The 15,943-nt window shown below is 36.8% G+C and overlaps 2 protein-coding genes across 17 annotated transcripts in view; one reads left to right on the forward strand and one right to left on the reverse strand.

Annotated features, from left to right (window-relative positions):
* LOC143297933 (mitogen-activated protein kinase kinase kinase 5-like) overlaps window positions 1–10,211 on the forward strand; it is an 83,317-nt gene extending 73,106 nt beyond the window's left edge. For all 16 annotated transcript variants that reach the window (XM_076610534.1, XM_076610538.1, XM_076610530.1 and 13 more), the window contains one exon: window positions 128–10,211. In XM_076610534.1, coding sequence (XP_076466649.1) covers window positions 128–197 — 70 coding nt within the window. In that variant the 3' untranslated portion in view covers window positions 198–10,211. The remainder of the gene's footprint in view (window positions 1–127) is intronic.
* Window positions 10,212–10,801: 590 nt separating this feature from the next.
* LOC143297935 (NADH dehydrogenase [ubiquinone] 1 beta subcomplex subunit 8, mitochondrial-like) lies at window positions 10,802–15,510 on the reverse strand. The gene is made up of 5 exons (XM_076610545.1): window positions 15,379–15,510; window positions 13,531–13,751; window positions 12,581–12,648; window positions 11,976–12,066; window positions 10,802–11,179 (listed from the first exon to the last, which is right to left on the reverse strand). The coding sequence occupies exons 1-5, from the start codon at window positions 15,467–15,469 to the stop codon at window positions 11,078–11,080; spliced, it is 573 nt and encodes a 190-aa protein (XP_076466660.1). The 5' UTR covers window positions 15,470–15,510; the 3' UTR covers window positions 10,802–11,077.
* Window positions 15,511–15,943: the final 433 nt, after the last annotated feature.

A 15,943-nucleotide genomic window follows, 5' to 3' on the forward strand; every position in this document is an offset into this window, starting at 1 on the left:
ATTGATATCCACCATGCCCTGACAAGGGATCAAAGGATAGATTATTCTTGAATCCCCCCCCCCCCCACCCTCCCCCATCGTCCCCCAAAAAGATGATGATGATGATGATGATAATTATCATTATTAGGGGTGGAATGCGCTGCAAACTGTGGAGAGCCATTTTGGAAGAGAGGACTCGTCACCGGGACGAAGGATGAGCGGCAGCATCAGTTCACCCGAAACGCCAGCCCATGCCTGCTCCACACTCCCCATTTTGTTTGTGTGCACTTCAGTTCAGAGGCAGAGACAAAGACAGAATCGAATATGACCTTTGTGTGAACCAGTCGTCTTCCTGCAAGAAGAGATGTAGTGGTGGTTTTGGCCTGCCTGCCTGCCTGCCTGCCTGTGCCATGACTGCCTTGAGATCGTGTGTTTGTGTGTGTGTGTGTGAGTATGCGAGAGAGAGGGAGAGAGAATGGTAGTAGTAATATTAGTTGTAGTTTTCAGAAAGAGAGAGAGAGAGACTCAGTGTGTGTGTGTGTGTGTGTGTGTATGGGGGTGCATCACATGCGTGTGTATGTACATTCACAAGCAAACACATGCATGTAAGTTGGTGATGTTTTTTGTCTTGAGCGGGCTTGTGTATGGACTCAGTATTGGTGACTGATTTTGTTGCTGCTGTGTGTGGTGGTGTGCAGTGACCCCTTCTGTCTCAGCGATGGTGTGGACAACATTGGTAGGTGGGGGACAGCCAGTATTAACTGCTATTTGCTTCACAACACAGCTAAGGTTGTGGGTTCTTATCATTGATATATGAGACTTTGCTGCTAAACATCATCTTTTAATCAACCTTGTTTGAATTGGACACTCGCTATGATTGTCGCTGTTTTTGCTTAATATATATATATATATATATATTTTTTTGTTTTTTTTTTTGCGTTTGATCAAATTGGAACACTCATTCAAAGATGAAATATTTTGCTGGTTCTGAATTATTCGGGTGCAGTGTAAGATGTGATGATGAATGGCGTGTTTTTGTTTTTGTTTTTTGCTGCAGTTAAATGATATTTTGTGCATTTTTTTCTTAAAATCCTCTGGTATCTGTTTTTTAATCTTTTTAAATGCCTGGTATGTATTTAACTGATTTATTATGCTTAAAGCTGCAACAGCGAAAAAAAAAAGAAGAAAAAAGAAAAGAAGATAGTGCAGAAATAACATCATTTATTTACAAAGGCAGCAGCGACTCTTTTGTCTCTCTTCAGCTCATCGCAGTGCATGTCTTATAGTTTGCTCACCTGTTCTGCCTGTCTGAAAATTCATACATGTTCTGTCACTATAAACATAACTTGAGTCACAAAATTAACATTTCACCTGTCAGAGATACCAAGGTGGACTCTCATAGTGGAAGATCTGAGACTGTTTATTGAGAGAGTCATGATTGTAGAAAGAAACAGGGGATGGTACTTGGAATTACTGTACTGCGGCAATAAGATAAACACACCATTACGTGGAGTTTGAGGAGAGATACATTGATTTGTTAACTTCTTTATGCTGACTGACTATTTTTCTGGGCAGACTGTCCAGATTTATCACTGGGAGAAAGGGTGTGAAGACAAGTAAAGGTTAATCTTTAACAAAAGGATAATTAGGTAGGTGTTGGTTGAACAGGGTAGCTGGTGTTCTGAGTTGTATTTTGCCAGCACTGATAACAATTACAGTTCACTGCTTCATTTAAAGAAAAATTACTTAGTCTTTCAGTTGGCGCAAGTGGGAGATAATAGCTGCTATACTTCTTGTTTTTATGTCTAGAAGTTGTGTAGCTTCTGTGGACTGTGCGATACAAAATTGCAGAAGGTGGAACCTGGAACAGAATTGATCACACACAGTTGTGTTCATGTCTTCAGCGTAATTCAGCACGGTATGGTAATTACAGGCATAATGTAGTGTGATATTTATATAGGCGTAGTTTTGCATGATATTTATATTAAAAAAAAAAGCATAGTAAAGTTCAATATTTATAGGTGTAGTATAGCATGATATTTTTGTTGCATAATTGTTTAGGGGAGAGTGTCAGAGATTGATCACACATGTACAGAATTGTTGGGGTTTTAGAATATTGTTTTTCATATGTGTATTTGATTTTATTTTTGTTCAGTTTTTGTAATCTGATGAGTAGTGTTTGATGAAAAGAAATGTTGATGCGTGAAAGCTGTGTACAACGGGCAAAATGCTGCACATGTTAACAGATCTACTCAAAATGCTGAATTACTCTCTTTCCTGTACACCTACTCAGGTTAGGTATCAAGAATACTGATAGCATTTAGTGTGACAAAAAAGTGTTGGGTGAATACACTTATGGTGTTAATCCTGTTTGCTCACTTTATTTTCTTATGAAATAATTGTTGACTGTAAATTTAAGTTCATCGGGATTCATCAACTTAGCATCCATCATGAAGAAAGATTTAGAGAGCAGCAAGTGTCAGTTTGTTTTTTTGTTATCTTTGCATCTATAGCATCTATCACAAATTAAAATTTATACAACAGCTGGTTTCTATCACAGAGAAAGATTCAGACAGATTTTCTTTGAAATTAAGTTAAACAAACTGTAACTTGGGATTGACTGTATCTTGTGGTTGACCCCTTTTATATGTGTTATTATGTACCCTGTTATCCACTTGTGATATAATTGATACTTGTTGGTAGTATTATGCTACTCTTAGAATTTTTTTTAGTCCTTTGTGACTTCATTTTAATCAACTGTCCTTCAGCACTGGTGTAGGTTCATTGCAAAAAGCTACCTAGGACTGGCATCACTTTCTCTTTAAGATGCATTGTGGATAGTGATGGCTGAAGAAATCTGTTATTTTATGCTATACTAATCCCATTAGTATTTTAAAGCTCACGTTTTTAAGTTTTATTTGTGAACTACGACTCTTAATGTGATCTCTTTGTATAAAACGCAACATGTACCTGCGAATCCACTTCAGCTGAAGTAAACAGTTGAGGGATTATTATTGAAAGTTTGGTTTTTTGTTGTTTTTTTCCCCCCCCCCTTTGATGTTTGCTGCTGTCATTATTGATACAGTGATGTTTACATCTCTGTTTCACGTTGTTGTCATTATTTGGATGGAGGTGTGAAAGGGACATTTGAGGTCAGTGGTTGTTGTTTGCAGATGATTGTCTTTCAGTGTTCTTCTACAGAATGATAGGGCTTTTCTGTTTTTCTTCTTTGGATCCATTTCTTTATCCCTCTATTCTGGTGTGTGTGTGTGTGTGTGTGTGTATTTCAAGAATGTGTTTCTTGTAAAAAAAAAAAAAAAAAAAAAAAATCTGTATTTTCTATTTTTTTCCTATTTGTCTGTTGCTTTTTTTTTGCTTTTTTTTTTCCAGATGGTTTAAGGTTAAAAAAGCAGATGTTGATAATTCAGTTACCATCTTGAAAAAAAAAAGTGGCTTGATTTGACTGAACTTGATCCATTGATGGTAAGATCTCAGTAATCAGTATTTGTGGCATAAAAATGGTATTGACTTCTCCACCTGTTCAATATGAAAAGACTGAAGAAGGATAGCGAAGCTTTACAAAAGTGAGAATCTTAGGTCATGTTTTCTACACTTGGAATAGTCAGTTTGTTCTCCAGCAAAAGATTTTTCTGCTTCATCTACTAATTTGATGTGCCAGTGAGAGACTGAAAGAAGAGACAGTTTGTGTTCAGACAACACCCTTTCAAACCTGATGAACTTCACAATACTTGCTGACCATGCAGTCAATTGTGTCTAAATTGAACAGGTATTCAAGACGAGCATCATCCATGCACGGCATCAGCTAACTGTTAAAGCCAGATGAAGTTTTGAACATTTGCTAACCTTCCAATAAAGCTTTAGTGAACTTAACTGAATGACTGAATAATTGTCTAAAGAAAAAATGGAAAGAAACTGTCATCAAAACCAGTTGATAGTTGGAAAAAACAAAACCAAACCAAAAACAAAACAAAGATGTGGTTTTGATTGGTTCCCCAATCTCCTTTTAAGCCCCACTTGTCACTTACACAGCAACGACTGGGTTTTACCTTGTTCATTTGTCTGTTTTTTGTTTTTGTTTTTTTACGTGTCTTTTAGTGTCAGCAGCTGCAACATATTCAGTTCAGATGGCAGTGATGAAGGGCATTCATTCATGTTGAAGATTGTGGCAAACAGCTGCTGAAAAAAAAAACATGTGGTGCTTTTTTTTTTTTTTTTTAAATTCTGTTTACATTTCCTGGGTGTAAATAATGTATAGAAAACATTAATTCAGAGAGGAATAGAAATGGATTCAGCGGCCAGTTCATTTAAAGGAGTCACTGTTCAAGTCACCTGCTGTGTTAAAGTGAATGTGCCACGAACATAAAATCAATAGCATGTTGCAAGATGGTAACACAATGTTCATGATGTTATGTTCATGGTCGTCTTCATCATCATGTTTTATTGCTGTTGGTTGGTTGTGTGAACTTGTTTGTTTGACTTTGATGGAAAGCTGTTTTCTGTATGTGTGCATTTTGAGTCATAATGTAGCCTTCCTGGTTACTGAATAACAAACATGAATGAATGGAGGTGTTTCTGTTTGATTATGGGTACCCTGTTGCTTTTATTTCCCCTTTTTTTCTCAACTTGCAAGATAAAGCAATACAATAGCTGTAACCCAGATCTTGGAAAAAAAAAAAAAAGAAAAAGAAAAAAGAAAAAGAACCTCAGTCACCATAAACATGAACACAGTAACAAACAACATCACACCAGTAAAATTTGAATTAAGCAACATAGCAAGACACACACATTTCCTTCATGAGATGTTCTGTCTGTTGTTTGGAATGACTGCGTTGCCAAGTATTTAAATTATTACTTTTCAAAGCATGTATCAGCATGTGTTGCTTAACAGTTATGAGAATGAATATGCGGGATTACCTGCACATTTGTGATGGAGAGGAGTGGCAGGGTTTGGGGTGGGTGGGGGAGTACAAATGTATTTCTGCAATTTTACAAGAAGAACAAAAAATTATATACATTAAGACAAACAAAAGATCCTCTTTTGCATTTTTTAGAGTAAAATTCACATGCATGGATGGTCAAATAAAAGGAGGGACAAGTAAAAAGTCCAATATTGCATGTGACCCAAGTGCCTTCTTTGGACTTTGTCTTGAAAACAAAAAGGATTGAACTTATGACTGATAAAGGAGACATGAGAGCATTATGATAAATATGAAAGCAAGAAAGAGGAGAAATTAAAAGAAGTTTGATGATGACACATACTCATCAGGGCGTTTGAAAAGGTGGTTTTTGTTTTGTTTTGTTTGAATAGTAATCCAAAGAAGTCACTCTATTCACTTAAGGTATTCTACTTACCTGCCGCTTTCAAGGTTTGATGCTACGTTAAAACAGGTCATCATTTATTTCCAAACTGTTGTGTAGAGCTATTGGGGTGATGTCTGTAAAATAAACTCAGGGTTATTTTTTGTACAGGTTGTTCTGTGTGAAACAAACTTAATTGTGATCGGCTGGGTCAGAACTCCATTTCCTACCATACAGGGCAATCCTTTCTGTTCGTTTTTTTTTGTGTGTGTGTGTCTTTCAACTTGTTACAGGATGGCATGAACTAGTGTCAACATCAGCGAAGTAATTTGGTTCTGAAGAAGGATAACATTCCTAGAGATTCACAGCAATAAGCGCCGTGCAGAGGCAGCCAGCCATCAGCCAAAGCTGTTCCATCCGTTGCACTCCACAATGCAAGTGAGTGAAGGAATGCAGGAAAAAGGGCTTGTTCACTGCAAACAACACACCCATTGAGTCACATGTAGGTGGTGTGAGCACTGAATTGTGTGGGGACTGGGGGTTGAATGGCAAAGCAAGTTGGGTGTCCTGTGATTGGGGGAAACCTTATCTGCAGTGAAGGATGTTGTGTCAACCTTTCTGTGATGTGTAAAACAACCTTGAAAAGAATTGCCATCTGCCTTACAATGCAGGAAAAGTATAAGTGTTCTGTGTATTACATAAAAAGAAAGAAGAAAAAACAGGGACACATTAGCTTCAATCAGAAAACCAGAACACAGCTGTAGATAAAAGTGAAGATTTGCATGCAGGAGAGAATTATAGTGAATATGGTGTACATTTTGTTTTGTCACTTTAAGTATATCTGCCATAATGGAATGCATGAATCTCCTGTCACACAGTTACTTAATTTTTTTTTCATGATCCTGTTTAAATTACAAAATGTTTCAGTTTGCATCATCTGCACTGAAATCACTTGTGCCATAGACTGGGTCATCAGAGAATGTTCACCATCCCATCTTTGTCTTGGTGGTGCTGGCTTCATTTTTAGTTTGTTATGTATGGGTCCCAGCTTACAACATAACATGTGGAAATATTTGAAGTCAAGCGCACTTTATCATCTCATCAGTAGAATGTATATGGTTGTCGACATGGCTTTAGAAGTTCATGATTTAGTGCATTTTATTTTATTATATATATTTTTTAAGCTATGGTGAGTGTCACAGGGTTTCTACCAGAGAGAAGATAATTATGTACTTTGTGTTGTTAGATGAGGCCTGTGTTTTATTGTTCTGTTTCAGCGGTGAAATATGAAACAGTGCTATACAGCAATCAGGGAGAATTGCTTCAGTAACAAGGCACATTTACAAAATGTTGCATTTATTAAAAAAAAAAAAAAAAATTGTCAGTTAGTGTATGTGGAATATAACAAAATTTTCAGAAACTCTCTCAAAAAACAATAACAAACAAACAAACAAAAAACCCTTAAAACTTTTCAGCAAAGTCTTATCACTCATTATTCTGCCTTGCTATCAAAGCAGGTGTTCTGTCCAGAAACCTGTCAATAAAATGTGATGAACTATGTCATGAAACATGCCAGCAGAGTTCAATGTAATAATCTTGTCAGTGTGAGTGTATGAAAATAGGTTTGACACTGGTTATGTTCCAGAATTCTGTTTTAACACAGTTTAAACATCTGACAGGGAAAAAAATTCTCTTTAGCTATGATTGCGATTACTTGAATAAGAAAAAGTATCAACAGAACTCAAAATAGAAACTTACAAAATCCTCAGACACATCTTTATAATTTTTTTGTAAAATCAAGGCTTTCTATGTTTCTTGAACCTTCAAACACATATTATGAGAAAAGTTTTGGCAGCCACATTCCATTTTCTGAGGCAGTGTATGCTGGGTTTGTTCATGCATTTGAACACATTCTGAAGAGGATTTAGGCATCAGTGGCTCTGAATGACTGTTTATCCCTTACACTGGGAAAATAGAATGGCATTGTGTGTGCATGCATGCATGTGCGTGTGTGTGTGTGTGTGTGTGTGTGAGATTCAGCCATTTATTGCAGGAGTTATAGTTGTTTGACTGTTTGGAATTTTGTTTGATTGTTTTTTAAGTTTTCTATTTGCTATATATTCTGTTGCAAAGGTTATAAGCAGCTGAAAATGTACCTGCTCACAATATTTTAGTCACCAACAGTCAAGAGACCTTTGTGATGATATTCCTTGTAAGATCACTCAGTTGATAGCATATGCAGTATTTTGTCTTGAGAGATTAGGCCAGTGTGCACATGCCCAGGTACTTGTCATTTGTCCCCTGTTGGGATGCCAGGGGTCTTTCAGTGTAAATAGCATCCCCACCTTCTGGAAATTCTGTGCTAGAAATTTAATCTTTTCTGTTGCTGTGTTTATTTCTGCTTTTTTTTTTCTTCCTTCACTGTTGTCTCCTTTTTCTGTCTTCCCAGTCAATTCCCCTTTTTTTGCGTTGACACTTTTTTTTCTCTAATCAACAGTCTTTGATGTTCTGTCTGTGCTGTTCTGGTCTGGTGATTAGGTAGTGAAATTGTAAACTTTGGGATGGGCACTAGCTGTCGATTCTGCAGTGTTATTTGCCCATATGGTCTTTTTATGTATTTTTGTTTGGCTTTGAAGTAATTTTGTTTTCTTTTTTTACGATTTAAAAAAAATCTGGGGATGATGAATTAAGTGGAATGGCTGATGTCCAGAGCACGGTCTAACTGCATTTGCCCTAGGAGCTGAATGTTAAGATCATGTGTTATGAATGGTGCTTTGTTTGTTTATCTTAGTGGGCTTTTTTGTGTATGTGACAGTTTTGTGTTTGATGTGGTTGGGCAGTTTTATTTGGACAGTCGGCTGGACTATAAGCAACAATGATAATAATTACGTATTTTTTATTTGGCCGAAAGTATGTTTTCCTTGTTTACAACTTTTTGTAATCTAGGGATGATAAATTAAGTTGAAGGGCTGACATCCTCAGCATGGTCTTGTCTTATTTGACCTTAGGAGATAAATGGTTTGGATAATGTCATGGACTGTGTTTTGTGGGTTTGTCTGGGTGATTTCTTTTGTGTGTATGTGTGTTTTGAGTTTTGTATTGATTGGGTTGAGCCTTTGTTTGGTTTGAGTCCTGATATAGCCCTGTGCGGTTGGCTGTACTATAAGCAACAGTAAACAATAAACTGTCAGGTGTATACAGAGATGAAGTTTCATAGGGATGCTGCTAAAAAATTCTCACCGTCATGAATGTGTGCAAGTGTCGGTGGTGGTTCATACAGGTGTATGTCAGGACCCGTTATAAAATGACAGTATCATTGTCAGCTGAGTTTTTTCCCCCTCTTTTTTGCAGCTATGTCTGTTGCATATTCCCTGAGTGTCAGAGTCAGACAACCCAGCTGCCTTGGTGTCATCCTTTTATTGAGGATTGAGAGTTCGATCCTAGACTGTTCAATATTTTGTAAACAGGCATTCTTGCTATTGATGTGTGTTTTCAGTGCGATACTATCTGTTGTGTGTGTGTGTGCAGTGGAAGGGAGGAGTAGTGTGTATGTTTTCATTGAGTGTGTGTGTGTTTATGTGTGTAAAGATAGAAGGGGTGTGTGTATATGTGTGTGTGCACTGTGTGTACTGTCTGCTGAGTTATATTCATTTAATATGCTGTTGTTCATTCAGAATTGTTTACCATGAATTTTAAGGGTCAAAGTGAATGAAGTATTTCTTTCAGGGAGTGGCTTGCCAATTACAGTGTCAGTCCCAGTGTTTCTTTTTCTTGGAGATGTTGGCTAATTCAAGTGTGAGAAAGTCAAATGTAATATTTTGACGCGACTTGGTAATGAAATTCAATGCCAGAAATTGCATGCTTTTACGCGGATCTTTGATTAAACAGTTTGTTACCTCAGAGATATTGAACATGTTTTGTGCAATAATTGTTGCCTGTGTCAGCCAGTAGCTCGTAGTTTAAAGATGTTCTCTCATTTGTTTTAAAAGTAGAAAGGAAAAAAGTTTGTTTTTCAGATAAGTGCTAGTTTAATAAACAGTTGAAAAATGCAGTGAAAGTAGGTTCTGTGCAGTGTATCTTACAAACTGGTTTGACCATTTTGAAGATAGCAGAACAATAGTTGGGGAAAAAAAAACCCACCCCAAAAAACATAAGTTATACATTTGGCTTTCCTGAGTGACTTTTTTTTTTCTTTTATCATGTGTTTTTCTCTCCATTGAGGAGACTGCGGCTTATAATTACATCTTGTTGACTTGTGCCTTTGCGCTTTCTATTGCCCATGTTTCCTTGTCTGTACAATTATGTGTGTCAAATATGGGAAAAAAAAAAAAAAATGTGTGTGGAGTTTCATGTAACAATGTGAGCAACAGGACTCCATTTGTGTGTGTGTGTGTGTGTGTGTTGTGTGTGTGTGTGTACAACAGTGTGTTTATTTGAATATCTTTTCAAGATAAATTTTGTCCATACATTGTGAAAATACAGATTTCAAGTTTGCATTTGCTTGAACAATATCACGTAATTATAAACGTCTGATTTAAGTTCATGGTTTCTTCACGACATTGAACGCTTACCTGAATATGCCATAGATTAAGGTAAAAATTGCGGTTTTCCCCTAAAATTTTTTTAATTGATGAAAACTACTGGTATTCATTATAAAAGTGTGGAAGGGCTGAAGGTTTAATTATCATTTCAATTAAAAATCAGTTTATATTGTTCTGTCATGTGCTATGTGATTTGAGCACACATGTTAATGTTTTCATGCTTATTTATATACAGTTGTACAGTTGATTTTCCTTTAATACTTCAGTTTCTAATTTTTGTTCCCCCAACTCAAGAAATAACAGATCCACATTTTCATGGTTTTGTCAGCTTGAAAGATATGACAAATAAATGTGGAAAATGTGTTGACAGTTGTGCTTGCATTCTGGTACTTTGTTTTTCCTCTGTTGTGTCTGTTACCTGATGGGTGCAGTGCCTGAATGGTTTAGAGTGCTGGATTCTTGCCCAAATTTCCTGAGTTTGATCCCTGATGAACCTGGTGGGTAAGGGGTGAAAATTTTTACAATCTTCCATGTCAAAATATGTGCAGACCTGTAAGCGCATGAACTCTTTTGTGTGTATATACACACAGGAGATGAAATACACACATTAAAGAACCTGTAATCCATGTTGATGTTCGGTTATGGAAACAAGAACATACCCAACATACTCCACTCTGAAAACATAGAATGGCTACCTAAACGGTGGGGTAAATAAACAAAAATGGTCATTCAACCACAACCACTTCAATAAATCCTGAAATATATAGTACAATAACTTTATGATTGTGAGTTGCCTCGTGTATGAACCTTTGTCCAAATTTTCTCTCATTGAAAATTGTGGAGAAAAAAAAAATACAGCTAGAATACCTTTGGTGTGTGAAGTATGCTAGCAAAGGTTAAAACATGTTATGCAAGAAACCCCTCAGTCTCCTTCACTCTTTAGAAAAGAAGTCCTTGAAGACTTATTGTTTATTCTCAACATTTAATTACGAAATGACAGTCACATCATCAATTTATACTCAGCTCACCAATGCTAGACTAGCTTTTAGAATATGCCGTAACTGAATCATCACATGAATACATGTGCATTCTTCCTTTGTGGTCAATGATGGAACACACGACACAGTCTGCAACAATAACAAATCCATGAAATCTTGTGTCTACAATGTTATTAAAGTTTATCAGCGATGTATTTACAATCACATATGAGTAGCGTGCATTTCTACACAGCGACTGCCTTAGTTCGAAGGTTCAAATGTGTAGTGTACAACAGCCTTCTCTTCATCCGGATTGCCCCCGTTTTCCAAGTGCAGGCCATTGAAAGGGTACTGCTTTGGCATCTGTGGCACACAGTACAAGCTCATCAGTGACATAAGTCTCTAATATTTCTCTGCTCATGCTGTTTTTTTTTTGTCTTTTTTTTTTTTTTAAATATCTGCACTACTTTACAAAGATCTCCCTCACATGCTGTTTAAAGTACATTTACTGAAAGCTCACAAATTAAGAACTGTTTCATAAAAATAAGAAATACTTTATAAAAACGAAGTTCATTATATCCAAAGTATAGTTCATCCACATTACATATAACCATCAGTCTTTATAATGAGGTCTTCTTTTCTTCTTTTTTTCTTTTCTTTCTAGTTCATGCTTTGTAAAGTACCTGGGGCAGTCTTCTGGACAGAGTGCTGTGTAAGTGTCCATTATTATTATTGTTAACATCATCTGGTTTAGTGTTCTGATCCTTTTTTGCTTTTCTGGTTCTCACCCAGTAATGGCTGTAACAGGCGCCTTGCCACTGTCTAACTCCTCAGCAATTTTCTAAGAGAAGGCCAGTGCTGATTTTTATGCTGAAAATGAATGGTGTGGTTAAACACTATACAGTAAACTTCAACCACCCAGGTCTAATGACACACTTCCATTACCTTGACCTTCCACTCATTTAAAGCATTCACTAACATATACACACATGCACGCACACAGAGTCAAACATACACACGCACTTCCATCATCTTGACCACACACACACACACACACTTCCATCATCTTGACCTTACACTCATGTAAAGCACTTACCACTATGCAAACACACAGACTCGCACACAGACACACATAGTAATCATAGAAAACTATACAAACCGCAGGCAAAAAGAGAGGGTATGGCAGGGTAAGGAAGTAAATGGTGCCCAATGTGCCCAGGAAAGCTGTCAACGTCAGGAACATGTTCAGACTGAAAATAACATCATCAATGGTAAATGCTAGTACCTCTTGAAAGTAACCAAATCAATACAAAAGGCCTGGTAAAAGGTATTCTCCTCTCCCTACTTTCTACCACTTTTTTTTCCTGAAAGTCTCAAAATGTTAAAGTATAACAATAAATGTTTCCTCTCCTATAACAATATAATATAAATTTGACAATCTCTGGGAGCTGGCAGAAAACAAATAATAGTGAACTTTTCCACAAAAAAACAAAACTACAATGGCACAACACATAAAATATAGACTAAATAATATGGATATTTATTCTATCTATTCATAATCCACTCATCTTAAAATGCATATTTTCTCATCCACCACAAAGTGAACTGCTCAGACAACTGACAAGACACCAATGATACAATGATACTGATTGCCATAATGGATTACTTTCAGTGGCACAAACAATTAACACAGGCTAGACACTGGAATGAAACATTTGTCTTCAAGTCCAACTCATTTGTTACATAAGTATGAACAGTGCTTACTATGAATATCTGGGTTTGGCATTGGCATCCCATCTGTCCTCACCGATGATGTCTGCCCATACATGCAGCTGATGACAAAGCAGAGTAAAACATACATGCTTGATGTTATTACTGCATCAAGCATTAGACCTTCCTACCTGTAAAACTAAAGTCAGCAAGAGTGAAAGCGCTCAGTCAAAGGTCAAGCTCCAAAGATATATATTCAATAAAAATTAAAATGGAAACAAAAATTATGAGTTACATTCCATTCTTACTGATGAACATTCTAATTTCTGTAACACTATTAACAGACCTCAAGCTCTATTATATTGCTCCATGTGTTTTTCAAACAATGCCCATGACAATTATCCTTTTTCAAGTTAATCACTAGCAGAACTGAATCAAAATAATGAATAGCAAAAATTCAATACAATCTTTTAATGATTTATACCGCTCTGAAACAGTGTGAATCAACAAAGCAATTACTCCCACCACTAAACTGTCATAATTATTTTTCAGTATCAGTCGGCTAGGAGTTTCATCTTACATTAATTACAATCACACTTTTCACAGATTTGACATAAAAAAATGATATTAAAATCATAAACTAAAACAAAACATAAGTGGGAAGGTCCTATAGTAACTGTCTAGCTGGGTTATAAACGATTAACTGAATAAAGAGGTTCAGCAAGCAATAATATAATGGAAGGGTAAAAATCACAGACTTTTGCTATACAATAATATAAATCTTAAATAGTTTATGACTACAGAAATTTTCATGCATAATACATCACAAGCGGAAGTGCCTGCACATACAAAAACAAAACACAAAGACAGAAGAAAATGCATACACACACACTAAAAATACATTTATGTACACAGTGATATGTGTAACAATTGTACTACCATCTATTAAAAAAAAAAAAAAAAAAAAAAAGGAAGGAAAGCAGTAAACGTTCAACACAACTTACAGGTTCATTAAAGTTCCTCTTGAGCTCTGGGATATCCCAGTCTTCGTAAGGACTCTTGGCATCTCCTGATACCACGGGCAGCTTGGGGTAGTCACCATAGCCCATGCCATCATTATCATACACATCATAGTCCTCCACTCTCAGACCATAACGTTTGGCTGCAGCAGCTCGCTCTTCAGCACTTTTGGGAAATGGTCCTGGCTTCCAGTCTTTGTTCCAGTCTGCATAAAAGATTTTTTTCTAATATGTATAATAATACATTTATATATTCATTCAGAAATTAATATTTGGTTCACAACATATTAGGTCATCTATTTAGCAGAAGACTAATGGTTCAATTTCAAAAATTAAAAAGGTCCAGTAGCCTGTTACAGTCACAGTGGCAATGAATCATTCACTGTATCTAGGGTTTGGCATAGGAAAGTAGGGTCAAATCAATCTGCCTCTTTAACCTTCCCCGATCAAAGACTGGTAACCATACACACCTAGGTACAATGAGAAAGACTGGATTAAAAAAAAACAACAAAACAACAACAACAACAACAAAAAAACCCCAACAACAACAACCCCACATACCAAAAGAAACCACCTTTCCTATGGACACAACACCATACCAAAATGGGTCCTTGAACTTTGATTACTCGTGAACAATCCCTGATTCCGTTCTGACACGCCATAACATATAAAAATGTATGTCCGTTCTAAATCTAATTGAATATAAAATTTCCATTCCAGCGAAATAAAAGAAGCATCTATTTCTCATTTGTTCAGATTTATGCCAGTTTCAATGCAGTTATTGTTGAGCAGGCACACAGTCATAACCCACCACTGTCAGTTGGATTTTGAAAATTATGCAAAATATATTTGTTTTTAATTCTAACAGTAATAGACTAATACTGCTTGAGACACAGTTCATGAATGTGTTGTCTGCACAATCTTGCTCATTCAGTTATTGTGAGCTGTACTGGTCTTTACTTTTTATTTTTTCATTCACTTTATTGTTATTTGGGCATAACAGATTATTTTTCTGCTTGAATTTCAAGGTACATTTTCATTAATATATAATTATATGTGAATCATGTGATTTTGTATCTGATAAGCCACTTTCAGTAGTCACTCAATTTACTGTGTGACTTGTGTCAGCATGTGCATGCGCATGTGTGTGCTTGTGTAGTGTGCGCGCATGCGCGTTTGTGTGTGTGTGTGTGTGTGCATGTGTGTGTTTTTTCCTTATCAAAAAGACACACTGGAGAAACCTTTTTAAAATTAAAAAAAAAAAAAAAAAATTATAGCAAAACATGGCACAGAATGAAAATGTTTACAAAATTGTCTGAATGCACACTAACAGAGGAGGCAACTGCTGTCCCAACTATCTGGGCAAGAATTTGATTATAGTGGAGAATGTCTTTCCCAAGTTACATCCCCACTCTCTCACCAAGAGAACTTTAGAATAGTCGGCGCTGAGATGGTCCCCAAAGGCCAACTAGCCCCCAAGGCCGCGCAACTGACTGTAAGAGCCAGTGCAATCTTGCCTCCTAGTTTGAGTCATAGCCCTTCACAAAAGACTAAGCTGTCATTGTATTTGACTTCCCATTGTAATGGAGAAACCATTGATCATACATCTCTCAAGCTGCTGTTGACGCAACAGTAAGCTTATGTCAAAATAATACACAACTCGTGTAACTGACTTAGAACGGCGCTGCCTGCTGCCTGTTGGCAAGTGCAACACAAGAGCAGACGAGTTCTTTGAATGTAACGGGTGCCATGGTATTTTCCAGAAACGTACATGCATGCACTTTTCAAGAACATAAGTTTGAAGTTCAACAAATGCTTAAAAAATGAACGTACTGGCCAGAACAGCAGAAGCAGAAATGCCACGTCTGGCAAGAAGTGGCTGAATCGCCTTTGAAAGCGCCGCAGCTCCTCTCAAGGTCGCCATTTTGCTTGCAGAGGATATCTTACACTCATAACACGAAAGAACGAATGGGGGATAACCCACGCAGGCGATTTTTTTAATTTTTTAATTTTAATATTTTTTTTACCAGGGTCGTGTACAGGTCGGGAGAAGGGGGCGATGTGTTGCGTCCTGGTTTCATAGGAGTAAATTTTTGTGCTAGGCAAAAAGATACATTGACAGCGTGGAGTATGCGCAGGGTTGTATGCCTGTTGTGATGTTATATATGTTGCTATCAAAGGCTGGATCGATGAAGTGCCACGGGAAACCAAAGTTTTGTCGGATTTGGGTGCAGGACAAAATTAATTTCTATGAACTGTCAGCAGACATTTGCAGAACTCGAGAAAATATATGTAGACAGATTAGCAGCTATAGAGTTCATCCATCGTGCATATAGTCTTTTCCACATATGATCTATTTCAGCGAGTCTTAGTTCGGAGTAAAATCAAGTACTGAATG

The sequence above is a fragment of the Babylonia areolata genome, chromosome 23 (assembly GCF_041734735.1).
Source record: "Babylonia areolata isolate BAREFJ2019XMU chromosome 23, ASM4173473v1, whole genome shotgun sequence".
Taxonomy (NCBI): domain Eukaryota; kingdom Metazoa; phylum Mollusca; class Gastropoda; order Neogastropoda; family Buccinidae; genus Babylonia; species Babylonia areolata.